We start from the raw sequence: 13,488 nt of genomic DNA on the forward strand, positions 1-13,488 counted from the left end.
CAAGAGTTGAACACCTAACTGACCAAGCCACCCAGGCGCCCTTATTTATTTATTTATTTATTTATTTTAGAGAGAGAGTGAGAGAGAAAGAGCGTGAGTGTGTGGGGAGCAGCAGAGGGAGAGGGAGATGGAGAGAGAGAATCTCAAGTAGATTCCCTGCTGAGCCGGGAGCAGACTCAGCCTAGATTTTACGACCCATGAGATCATGACCTCAGCCGAAACCAAGAATCGGATGCTTAACTGACTGAGCAACCCAGGCACCCCGCTTTTCCCATTCATTTAATGAACTTACATAACTCTTCCTAAGCGTTTCTAAGCAATTCTTTAATATTTATTTAACACCATGACTTAAGGACTATTTTTATCCTTGCTTTTCAGATAGAAAGTTGGGGTATTTATGGGTTGAGCCACTGAGCAAGTCACTTAATAACTCTGAACCTCCATTTTCCAATTGTGAAATTGGGATAATAATACTCATTCAGAGATTGATTTCTAATTATGAACTAATTTTTTATGTCTAATATATTAGACATTCGTAGGAAATGCTTATAATCAGTAATATTGTATCACTTATGTTGCCCACTGGGGATAAGAACAAGCAGATATAAGAAACTTTATCTTTAAAATGAAATATCTGGGGTGCCTGGGTGGCTCAGTCGTTAAGTGTCTGCCTCCGGCTCAGGTCATGATCCCAGGGTCCTGGGATCGAGCCCCGCATCGAGCCCCGCATCGGGCTCCTTGCTCAGCAGGAGGCCTGCTTCTCCCTCTCCCACTCCCCCTGCTTGTGTTCGCTCTCTCACTGTGTCTCTCTCTGTCAAATAAATAAATAAAATCTTAAAAAAAAAAAACAAAAAAAACATGACAACGATCTCTAAAATATATATAATACTTAAATGAGAACTAAAATATTTCCACCCCGTTGATTCATTCAAATTCTAAAATTCCGTCATGTGAAGATACTAACACCAAGATGAGAGCACCACACTAACACAAAGGCTCAGCTTTAATAACATTGAAAAGCTTTTGGAAAATACAATCGGAGATAGTTGGTCCTATACATAAATCTGCCTAGGGTGGTTTATACTCATAGGATTATAAAAGTTGCAGCAAATTTATTATTTAGAATCTACAAGTGTTAGCTTTTATTATTGTAGGTGATCTTGAAAGAAGGGCTTGGAAAGAGCACTGTATTTCTAGGCGAGCCGCGCTTACATCTGGATTTCTGTAGTCATCACTTCCTTGTCTATATGAGCGTTGATGATCTATGTTGTGCTCTCTTCACAAACATATTTCAACAATTGGCAAACTGACCGAGAGTTCGGTTGTTAAACTTTGAGATCATATTGGGCACGATCAAAGTTTTTAGGGAAGAGTTTTAATCTGTTTTTACAAAGAAATGTGAAGAAAATATTCTACAGTCTTAAAGTTCCTTTCAAAGCGAAGAACCCTTGAGTGCTTTTGAAATGTAAAATATGGCTGTAAGAAGGGTTGTTCATCTTTAGATCCATTTGTATCTGGGAATGATGTGAAAACAGCTCAGTAGCCCATCTTTCTGTTCTCACTGTCACCGCCCTGTGTATCTCCCCAACACCTCTTGCTGAGTTACGACAACTGGCTGCTCAGACTTTCCATAACTCCAGTTTCTTACCACCGCTATCCATCCAGGAAGATGCCAGAAGGATTCTCCTCTGATACTGCTTTCATAATGCGTTTGCCTCGAGTGAAAACAGCCAGCGGTTTCTTTGAATCCATCATATCAAGCCCCTAGTCCTTTCATTGGTTTTTGAAGCCTTTGGTCAAATCTTCCAACTTAAAATAACCAACCTGCTTTGCAAATGCTCTCCAATATGCCTTTTCTTTCCCTCTCTGTTTGTCCAAATCAAGACCATCTTTCAGGCCCTGCCTCCAGCCCTACGTTTTCCACTAGGTTTTATAGACTACCCAAACCAGATTACTCTACCAACTTCCAAGTAGGAATTCCTACTGGGTTCATTGGTCAGCAAAACTGAGTTTAGCATTTCTCCTGGTCTCTAATTGCTTCATATCTTACTCTAATTGTTTCATACCTATTTATGTTTTCTCTGTGGTTTATAAGCTTCTGAAGGACAGTGACTACATCTTATCAGTCATTTGAGCACTTTCAAACATTTAGATCACAGTAAATAAAATGTACACACTGCCCTCTTTAATACCCATCACAAGGCTAACCCATCCTCTCACCCCCCTCCCCTCTTGAACCCTCAAGTTTGTTTTTCAGAGTCCATCGTCTCTCATGGTTTGTCTCCCCCTCCGATTTCCCCCCCTTCATTCTTCCCCTCCTGCTATCTTCTTCTTCTCTCTCTTTTTTTTTTTTTTTACATATATTGTATTATTTGTTTCAGAGGTACAGATCTGTGATTCTGCACGGAGCACTGGGTGTTATACACAAACAATGAATCATGGAACACTACATCAAAAACTAATGATGTAATGTATGGTGATTAACATAACAATAAAAAATTTAAAAAATAAATAAAAAATGTACACGCTGATGAATGGCATTCTAGACACATACTTCAAAAGAAGAATTGAGGAGGCTCCTTGTTTCTCAAAGGAATTAGTAGACTCCTATGAAGTCAGCCCTGCCAACCCAACTTTATTAGATTTCTATTGCAACTTTACAGTATATCAAACTCTGGCTCCTAGACTCCAGCCAGAGATCCCAGCCTTGAAAGAGGATTCTTACAATAAATTTAATCTCTGAAATTACTTTCTCCAAGACCACATTGGCTTAAAAAATGGGTTTAATATAGATTTAATGTTGGAATCAACATTAACTAGACCTATGCTGTCCAATCTAGCAGCCACTAGGAACATGTAGCTACCTTCAATGTAAAATAATTCAAATACAATAAAATAAAAATTAGTTCTTCAGTCACTCCAGCCACATTTAAAGTGCTCAATAGCCAATGAATACTGCTATTGGACGGCATGGCTAACAGAAAAGCCATTATCACAGAAAGTTCTATTGGACTGCGCTAAAGCCCATCCAAAGCCTCACCAAGAATTGGATTATTTGTTGGAGTAGCTTTTTACATAACAGCATAAAATGGTAGGGACAGTACTGGGAGCAGGCAAAGTGGCTGTCCACCTCAGAATGTGGTCTGGGAGGTATGGGGAAGGCTCACCATCCTACAAAATATCCTGCTAGATGCACCTTGCCAAGAACCAGAATGGCAAATTAGAGCTTCACCCCTTAGCGTAGGCCAAACAGGGCCCCTCTGCTTTGCACAGTGTTAAAAATTCCAAAGGAAATACCACATTGAAGGGAAAATACCTAAAGTCCAGTTTTTGACATTGGGTTGGGTGGGGAAAGCATAAAGAAATCTGGATGAGGAGAAGCTCCGGATAGGGCAAGAGGAGAGCACAGTGGAGGAAGGACTTAGAAAGTGGTGCATTTCATGCTGTGACTAGGTCCAGTTCTGAGCATGCCATTTGAGGATGGAGTAACTGCCATTTTGGCAACTCTGGGGAAATCCTCGAGGCATATATGTTGAAGTTGCACACAATGTATGTATGCACATATACACTGAAGAAGCATCTCTTAACGAGTGAGTGGTATATCGAGACGGTCCTCAGAATGCTAAGAAGGCAAATTATATAAAGGAGAAAAGAGTTTTGAGACTTGAATTACAGAACTGAATATCTCATTATCCCTTCTATGGCCCCGCTCCATTCACACTATGAGAAAGCTTAGAGGACAACTTGGTAGTGTATACAGTGTATGTGTTCTTCTTCACCTTCTTAGCAAACAGGTGGTGCTTATAAAGGCGTCACCTGGATGCCTCATTGACTCCGGAACTGGGTCTGAAGGCCTAGCCCCAAAGAGGAATAGACACGTGACTTTTCAAGGTGACTACTTTGAAGTACAGCATGATTCAGATTTACGAATTTAGCCTATTCATTTAAAATTCCATGTCCTATTTTATGAAGCCATAGTTCGTATTCTTAGGGAAAATCTATACAGGTAGAATAAAAAATCAAGGCAATAGTTTTCTGCCACCGTGAGTGCTGTGAATGAGTTCTCTCTTGGCCACTGAGCTAGCTGCCAATTCTTAGGGGAATCTGGACACTGTCATGGCATGAGGCTCTGGGTTTCTTTCTCAGAAAGTGACTTTAGGGTTTCTTTTGACCCTCCCTCCCCAACCCTCACCCTTCACATTCATGATTAATAGGAAAACCTTCTTGTGAAGCCACTCAAGTTAGAGATACATCCCCAAATGATTTTGATTAGTGATAATGTGAATGCTGCCTAGCAGAAGCCATATAAGATGAGCAAGTTAATCAATTTGTTCATCGTGAGCACGACAGCACTGTTCAGTGACTTACCAAAATGACAATTGAGTTACATGTACTGTTAAGTGATTGAACAACGGAAACCAAAGAGTGCTAATTAAAAGTCACTGTTAACCTCAGGGAGAGTTTGATGACAAGGTAAAGAGTTCTGTCCTTGGCCATATACTGCTGAAACTATTTTTCACTACTTGAGATATAGACAGAGAAATGACTAAGGTTTTAGATGACACACGAACCAGAAGGAAAGATTTCATGATAAGTCAATGTTTCTCAAACACGGGATGCTTGCTAAAAATACAGATCCCTGGACTTCTGGGTAGAGGGCTGGAAATTTAATGTTTGCTGGTTTTCTGGATGATACACATTCCCACTAACTTTGAGAAGTACAGAACACTTGAAGATTCATGGGGACAATGGATCCAATAGATTGAAACACTTTAATGGAGATAAATTTTGGTCACTAGAATTGTACCTCCAAAATACAAATGAAGATGTTTTCTTACCTTCCTATCCTGTAACCTGTGGAAAATGGGGGAGAAATCCGGTGAACAGCAGTTCCTATTCAGAAGATGTGAGGGTCTTGCTTGTGGCCCCTTTAAAGATAACTTTTTATCTGAAAGCTGGTAAGACAGTTCAACTTTATGACAGGGCCTTCAGTGTCAAATAGGGTTTAGAACTTTGGGTTAGACGTATGAGTGATCAAACAGGTAATTAATTGATTTTGCCTTGAAGTCAACAGAAGACAGAAAATTACTTGAGGAACGTATGGAGAATGTTTTCCCTAGCTAAAAACTTATGCTTAGTGTCTGAATCCTGCGTTACTACAATGTAAAGCTTCTCCCATGAAAGTCGACCTTACCCTCACTATGTCCCTCGCTCCCCACCACAAATCAGTAACAGATTCTTACCACAGAAATGGAGTTAGTAAGCAGTGCTCCATCCTGTCCCAGCAAATTGGAGACGGTGATTTCAGGTAGGTCCATGTTTTGTGGATGAAATGGTAGCAGGCCATTATGGTTCATTGGGTGACACAGAGAGTGGTAACCAGGTTCGACTTCATTCACGTGCACCAGTGAGTGGTCAGGGAGAGAAGGAGGGGTGATTGGTGGAATGTTGAAGTCTTCACTTTCCAGGCTTGGACCAGGGTAAGACTGAAAAGACAAGGGATATCATTGCAAATTATCATTCCCCTTCTTCTTCATCACCGTGAACAAATACACACAACCCCTTCAGATGTGATTACAAGCAGCCTTACGGATTTGGCAAACACATTTCAAACATGCAGATTACCCTGCTGTCATTTCACTAATATGCACGGAAGAAAATTCCCTCAAAGGCATATCCACTCCTTGTATAAAGAGTACTTCCATTAGGCAGTTTTATTTTTCCAAGAAACTGAACTCAAACAGATTTCAAAGGTCCCATTAAAATTTTCCAGAGTTTTAATCTAGCTGAATACCTTTATCATGGGAATTGTGGGGAAAGAAGGCAATTTATAAAATTAATGTTTAATCAAACATGTTTCATAGGACTCCCTACTGCTCAGATCATGAGACATAATAAAATGAATTCCAGAAGTTCTGGGGGCAATTGCTTTTGAATTTTGAAAAGTTGCATGCTCACAACTGACAAAAGAAAAATAATTAGTAAAGACACAACTTAGGTATGTTGCATAACTGTGGTTGTATAGGAAGTTTGATATATGAAAAAAAAAACCATTAAAAGCTATTTTTATCATGAAGATTATACCATCAAAATAAAACGAAGATTGTTTTCTTGATTTCTGACTATTCTCATTTATTTGATTTTCCTCTAAAAGCTGCTAAATAATATTGCAGCCATTTTGATTCAGTTCAGCTACTTTGAAAGGCAATAGCACACTGACATTATCATAATACTAATTTAGGAATAAAAGTCAAACAGTAAAACAAATAACAACATATGAGGGCCTTTTCCTTTTGGAAAGTAGCTTTAGATAAAAAAAGGAAGGGAGGAGCAAAAAAGGAAGGAAAGATTATATGAGGACACTCCTGTTTAAAATGGAAGGTGGTAAACATTGAAACTATGAGGAGGGACCAGATAATAAAATATTGTTCCCAATTAAGATAGAGGCATAGCGATATCTAGCAGTCCTTTATAGAGCAGGTGTTATAATAAAAAGGAAACAGTTTGGGTCCTGATCACTCTTGCAAGCCTATCTTTCAAATTAAGCATGTCTTCCTAGTATTTGAGTGCACGGGTAACAGGACTTGCTTGTCTAACAGCACAGAGCCTGCTGAAGTGTGCAAGATTTGAAATGAGCAGGCAGAGGGTAGGAGCCAAAGAAAGTAGTGTAAGGTATTCATTGGGTGTTCAGCCAATAAGCTTCATGCTCCTGCATCCAAGCGCCTGGGGTTATTTTTTCCAGATGGCGTCTATTTGTCTAACAGAAAGAAAATCTTCAAGTTGCACTTGCTAAATGTTGTACAAGTTTTGATATATTTGTTTAGGTGCTGTCAGGAGACATGATGAAATGAAGCACTACTGGGAACATCTGGAATTGAGACTTGGTCACGTAGAGGCACGTGTGGGTTAGTGACTGGGGGTAGGTGAAGGAAAAGATTTGATTCATCTCTGCAGGTCATTGTTCTTTAATATCTAGACTTCTGCTAACAAAACCACCAGCTCTAAAAGTTCAATCATCTGGTACCACATTTTCCTGTTTATAGTTTAGATCTCTTGTCTGAAAAATATATTCGTGGTCGGTATCAAATCCTAAGTTTGATTAAATTCTCATTTGTTTGGTATATTTTAGACCTTGAGTCTATAGAGGTAAACCATCAGTTCCTGGTACAAGTATTGATTTAAGAAGAAGCATAAAAGATTCGAAGTGGGGAGGTGGGAGAGAGAGGAAGCACATGTATTAATGCTGGTTTTGTTAAAAGCACTGCATTGAGTCCTTGACTATGCGGTCTTCACTTAATCCTTAACAATAATCCTGTGTGTGGCTATCATTATCCTGTTTTCCTGAAGAGAAAATGGAGACTCAGAACTTAAGTCACTTTGACTCAGCTGGTAAATAATCAGCTCAGTATATATGAGAGATGGACACATGCTGTGACATAGAAGCAGTTTAATTGCTACTATTTTATTAAGTTGAGTGATACAAAGTTGTCAATACCCAATAGTTTTGGACCAACAATTTAAGAATTCACATTACCTTTGGTCTCAGGTCTTTCCTTATCCCAAATTCCATCCCAATGCTTATTGTTCTAAAATATTTACTCAATATGAGCACAAGAATGCATAATTTGTCTTTGTGTTGACATTTCAAAGGCTGAAGTTGTTGATACATCTCTTTTAAGAAGTTAATGGTGTCTGTTTGAAACTTTCCTAAATAAGGTACAGTTAATGCCAGGGATAAAGGAGAAAGATGTTTTTAATTTTATAAATGCTATTAAGCCTCTGAAAATACTCAAGGATATTCTATCCATGGTATACCATAACTTTACATGCTAGCAGTTCTTCAGTAGTTAAATCTTAATTTGTGGTGTTTTAGTTTAATTGGTATCACTTTACATTCAGTGATAACAATTGTACTGCAATTTAACAAAGCTACATGGTTTATTTTCATGTAATTACACATTAATGTTATTTAATCCATGCACTTATATACCTAAACCACAGATTCCACAACTTAACTGGTAATGGGTAGTTACGTGGATCAGGAATTTTAACAACATAAGGTTACTTAGCAGTTTCTGTTTTTTACATTAGAAGTCATGATATGGTTATTTGCCATGAGCCCATTACAGTGTAATTGATGCCAAATAAAAGTATAATAATAATTGTGTGACTGTTAAAATGTCAAAAAACTTACAAAAACTCCAATGCCAGACTAATTACTAATTATTTTTTAATGTGGAAGTGAATTAGCTAATTCCTCTATGTTGATTTCTACAACTCGACATCTTTATTTTAATTTTGAAAAACTTAATAGGAATAAGTTTGACTTAACAATAGTAAGATATATATTATTAGAGAAAATTGCAGTTTGGGGAAGAGAGTATTACAATAGGATATGATCCAGTGTTTTCCTTATTCCCCAGGAGGCTGCCCGGTTAGAATCCGTATTCAATGTCTGTTGAATGGATTCACAAATGAATCACTGAATGAATGCATAAATGAATGAATGAATGCTAAGATGACTTTTTAAAGGCATGAAATTTGTGAATTGTTATTCCAAGGGCTTGAATACCCACCCTGTATTTCCAAGACTTTGCACTGGCCAGCTGACAACACGGTATATAAAGTTAATCTCTCAGCATGTCAGGAAGCCAGACACATCCTGTTAGAGATATAAAGGCTTAAGTGGCCTGAGAAAGTCTGGGGCAGGGTAGTTGGTGTCCCTCTCTGGCTGCTGATCTGTCCCTCTGAAATGGCTTGCACTTACCATTCCATAGTGACACAAAGGTCCCAGAGGACTTGTAAGGGTGAGTTTGGGGCCCCTGCATTCTCAGAAGTTGTTGGAACCTAGCCCCTCTGCAGGTAGAACATCAGCTAAGTAACCCAAGGAAGCCTCAACTCCACATCAGGATCCCTTGGCAACAGCAGGTGTGAGGCCCCATGCATGGCCCACAGCAAGGGAGCATGGAGGGGATGAGAAGGTACTCTGAGCACAGGAACAGGGACACTAGTGATGAGACCACAGTGTGGGCAAAGAAGGCTTTTATTAAGGCCATCCCTGGGTGACACAGTGGACCTAATACACTTGTCTCCTGACTTAAAGTCCTTTTCTGATTTGGGCTTATTTTCTTCCTTTGAGTCTCAGGAAGGCCATGAGTTTCAAGTATTTCTCATTCTCCAGCTGTCTTGGGACCAACATTCCTTTCTAAGACCTTTGCAGATCCCATGAGATACAGGACTATGCTTTTTAATTTTTTCCCCCTAAGCCTGAATTAGAGACCACCAAGTCAATCCCAGGTCTTCTGAATATCTAGAGAGCTGGGCTCCATAGTAGAATTCTAGAGGAGAACAGGTATGGACTTGCAAGGGGGTGTCATATTCCTTATCACCCTTTATAGTGCATTTTACCCCTACTGGTCTAGAGATGAGAATCTTATCAGCAGTCTGAGCCATACAGCTTGCCTTCTCCCCAGGGAATGATAAAAATCAATGGTGACCATCTACACAGACAGAGACAAAGTGTTTAGGGATGGTGGCATAAGATTCAAGCCAATACTTTTAATTTTATCTTGGACCTTCACCATGTTAGTGAAAGGTAAATTGGAAACAAAGAAGCATGCAAAGTGATTTGCTCTAACCGGTAGCCAGTCTGCATGATCTAAAGAACTCAAACAATCAAAATTATATCATTGCTACTTAACCAGACTCTCCCTGGTCTTCAGCTACTCACTGGTCCTAGATGCAGGAGAGTCTCATCATATGGCTGGTGCTAGGATACGCCACAGGACAGCTCTACTCTAGTGCAGGAGGCTCTGTGTATCCCCATGTGACCAGGGAACAGAAGCTAAGAGTCATGGAATGTGGGCTGTACTGTCACAAGGCTTGGCTAATTCTGTAATACATATGAACTTCTCAAGGCCACCAGGGGACTCTTGGAAGCATTAAAGTAGTAACTTCAAACTATTATCATCCTTAAGAGAGTATTTTCATGGTTCTACATAGCAAATTCGTTGACTATTTCAAGTCATTTTCTTTTTTTTTTTTAAAGATTTTATTTATTTATTTATTAGAGAGCAAGCGAGAGAGAAACAGCATGAGAGGGGAGAGGGTCAGAGGGAGAAGCAGGCTCCCCGCCGAGCCGGGAGCCCGATGTGGGACTCGATCCCAGGACTCCAGGATCATGACCTGAGCTGAAGGCAGTTGCTTAACCAACTGAGCCACCCAGGTGCCCTCAAGTCATTTTCTTAAAATCTCACCATTGGTATTTGCACATTTATCTTATAAAGTGCTACGTGTTTTTGTGATGAGAAGGGGATGGATTTTTGGATGGGTTGAGAGTACTCATGATTCCTTCAGTGACTGATAAGAATGGCCACGAGCATGTTGGAAGGAATGGAGGCTCTGGAGTCCAGTAGACAGGAACTGCATCTAGGTGCTCTGAAGCATTTATTAGTGTGGGTTCTAGGGCAAGTTTCTGAGTCCTTGTGAGCCTCAGTTTCAAAACCTGCTTCACAGGGTTCTTTTAAGCATTGAAAGCAAAAAAATAAGATTGGTAAAAAGCCCAGTAAGCTATGTCTGCCACAAAGAAAGTTCTTGATAAATGACAGCTTTAGCATAGTTCTGGTTATTATTAAATAGATTTATACATGCCATGGATTAGGTCATGGACAAGAAAACAAACAACTATGGACAGTATAGGAGGGGATTTAGACACCATTAGACACCATTATAAAGGAATTTCAGTATATTTGCCATTGATCAACTTGCCAGAAATACTGAAACACAGTGCAGCCCTATTCACACATAATATGTTCATTTAATTGCCCACCACAAATACCTAAGATCAAGTTTTGTCTTTATTTTAATGGGATGAAATTGCATTTTTGAAATGAAAGAATAAAATGATAGTGGGCAACAGTGAACAGGGGAAGGCTGCTGAAGAGCTCAGAGGATAATGACGGAAATGTGCAGAGGGCCACAACTCTTATTGTCGGGGAACCACACAGGTAGGCCAGCATCCCTGGCTGATGGGCTCCTGACAGTTCTGCTCCTACTGACCTAGGGACATTGTCGATGAACTTGTGAACCAGAATTTCAGTGTCTAAATTCGCCACAAAAGCTATACTTTCTAACACACTGCCTTGTGTTGTAGAAAGGCTGTCTTCCCTGGGAGACTCTTGGCAAGAAGGTGAAATTGCCAATCAGATGGATTGTATTTGAGACTTGAAACAAGAGACTGGATTATAGGAAAGTAACAGAGGATCCTTCCAATCTCCTTTGATTTGATCTCTTTGTAAGCTTTTTCAGCCATTTGACTAAAGCCATTGTCCCTGTCCCGCTGAACATTCCCAGTACCCCCATTTGAGTGACAAAGGAAAGGAAACTTCTCACCTGGTTTCTGGAAGATCTCATTGACCCAGTCTGTTTAATTACATACTCACATTCCTTTTTAATCATATTGCTTAATATACTCCATGACCCTGGGTATCCTGTTTATATTATTTTCTCTTTCTGCAATCCACATTTCCTTTTGCTACAGTCTGTTCTTATTTTTTTATTCTTATTCGACTTTATATTGCATCTGGAAGTGGAATGTTAATTAGGATGAGTTTTCTTTTGAGTACAGATAATTCATGTTTTCATACTGTCTAGATAGAGTGTTAATATATGCTGACCAGGAACAAATAACGGGAACTCTCTTCTGGACTTTGCCTATTCTTCTCTTTTTAAAATCTAGTTTTTTTTTACCAGAGGGGACTTGTCTTTGTGGGTCTCTGTCCACATATTGCAATCATTATACAGAGCACTCGATCTTTGGTGACAAGAAATCCCATAACTCAGAAGAATTCAAAAGATATCATCTTGTACATATCTTTAAATTATGTGATGGCTTCGTGCAATCATGCATACACTGAAAATATGGGGATGGTTATAACATTGTAAAATATGTTTCTCATATAGATCTTTATTCAAAAGATAAATAAATAGCACTGCCATCAAATGTATATGGAATGCCTTAATTTTTAATCTGTAACATAATTCCTGGAATTTCAGGATAGAAAAATACCAATATTTAAATGTGTCTCATCTTTTATTGAAAATTCGTGTTGCATGATTCAAATAACTAAGTGGAAAGCAAAGAAAACTGCAGAGTTCATTAGAAAAATGATAAAAAAGAAAAGAAAAATGATAAACGTCCTCTATCTGTTTTCAGAAGTTAAGACATTGCATGTAATGGTGATTTCTCTCAAAAGAGTTTAAACGGCATCAACATTATCTCCAATTTCTTTTGAGAAGACCTTCAGAAGTAGGTATTTTTCCGATTCTTTTGTCTCTGCATGAACAAGGGTTGATAGCTTGAGACTATAATGTATTACTGTGCAAAGCTTTGGTCTGTTACATAAATCATCTTAACACTCAGCAAGAACTGTCCAACAGCGCCATTGATGTGCTCAAGCCAATGATCCTGCAAACAATGTTTTTGTCTTTCTTCACATGTTAGACAATAGCAATAAATCATCTTCATTTAAAAACACACAATGTACTAATTTTTCAAGCAACAGTTATCAAAATGCAATTTTTTGGCAGAAAGTACATTTATTTTATTTGTGCTCATTAATTTCTGTACCCTGTGTTAAGTAAAAGGTAATGAGTAGCTCATCTGCCATAGAAGCATTTGCTCTGTACCTACTATGTGTAAGGCAGCCTGCAAAGTGTGACTTGAGATACAAAGAACTATAAGATGCAGCTTGTTATAAAGGAAGTGAATTAGAAGATGTATAAAAACATATGCTCCCAATAAAGAGCATGTTTGAAGTGTCGAGTGTGAATGAAAGTGGAATTACTTGAAGCTGGGATGATGAAGGGATTGTTATAAGCAAATTTACCCTGATAACAGGGCCTGAATATCAGACACTTCTCTTGAAATGCAATATGTGATCAAGGGAAGATCACAAAGTCAGCAAATGAGCAAGTCTGGACAATGTGCCAAGGAGGTTCAACAGCAAGGTCAGGTCTTCTAAGGAAACGTCAAGGGCAAGATCGGTCCCACTGACCAAAACAAACGTTGGGGTACTGAGCCCAACTCAGTCCCCAATGAGACTGGTTTTTATTGGATTGTGTTTTTTCATAATTGAAAACCCAGTGTGCAAAGCCTGAATGAGACCAGAAAACAGGGTTGACTTGAGGCCGCCCTGGGGAATGTCTGACATTGTCTCTTCTTAGGGCCAGGATTGGTTCATTTATTTATTTATTTGAGAGACAGAGAGAGAGAGCGCAAGCAGGGAGGGGGGAGAGGGAGAGAGAGAATCTCAAGCAGCCTAATGTGAGGCTTGATCCCTCAACCCTGAGATCCTGACCTGAGCTGAAATCAAGAGTCAGACACTTAACTGACTGAGCCACCACGGCGGTGCCCCTCCAAGCTGCATTTTTAGGGGACACTTTAAAACCAGGCGTTGTGTGCTCTTGTCATATGGGCCTTCCCTTTGG

General features: G+C 39.3%; 1 protein-coding gene across 3 annotated transcripts in view; it reads right to left on the reverse strand.

Moving 5' to 3' along the window:
* Positions 1–13,488, reverse strand: part of TOX (thymocyte selection associated high mobility group box) — a 298,213-nt gene that overhangs the window by 122,987 nt on the left and 161,738 nt on the right. For all 3 annotated transcript variants that reach the window (XM_021688227.1, XM_021688229.1, XM_021688228.1), the window contains exon 3: positions 5,244–5,486. In XM_021688227.1, the coding sequence (XP_021543902.1) occupies positions 5,244–5,486 (243 nt within the window). The remainder of the gene's footprint in view (positions 1–5,243; positions 5,487–13,488) is intronic.

The sequence above is a fragment of the Neomonachus schauinslandi genome, chromosome 4 (genome assembly GCF_002201575.2).
Source record: "Neomonachus schauinslandi chromosome 4, ASM220157v2, whole genome shotgun sequence".
NCBI classification, from domain to species: domain Eukaryota; kingdom Metazoa; phylum Chordata; class Mammalia; order Carnivora; family Phocidae; genus Neomonachus; species Neomonachus schauinslandi.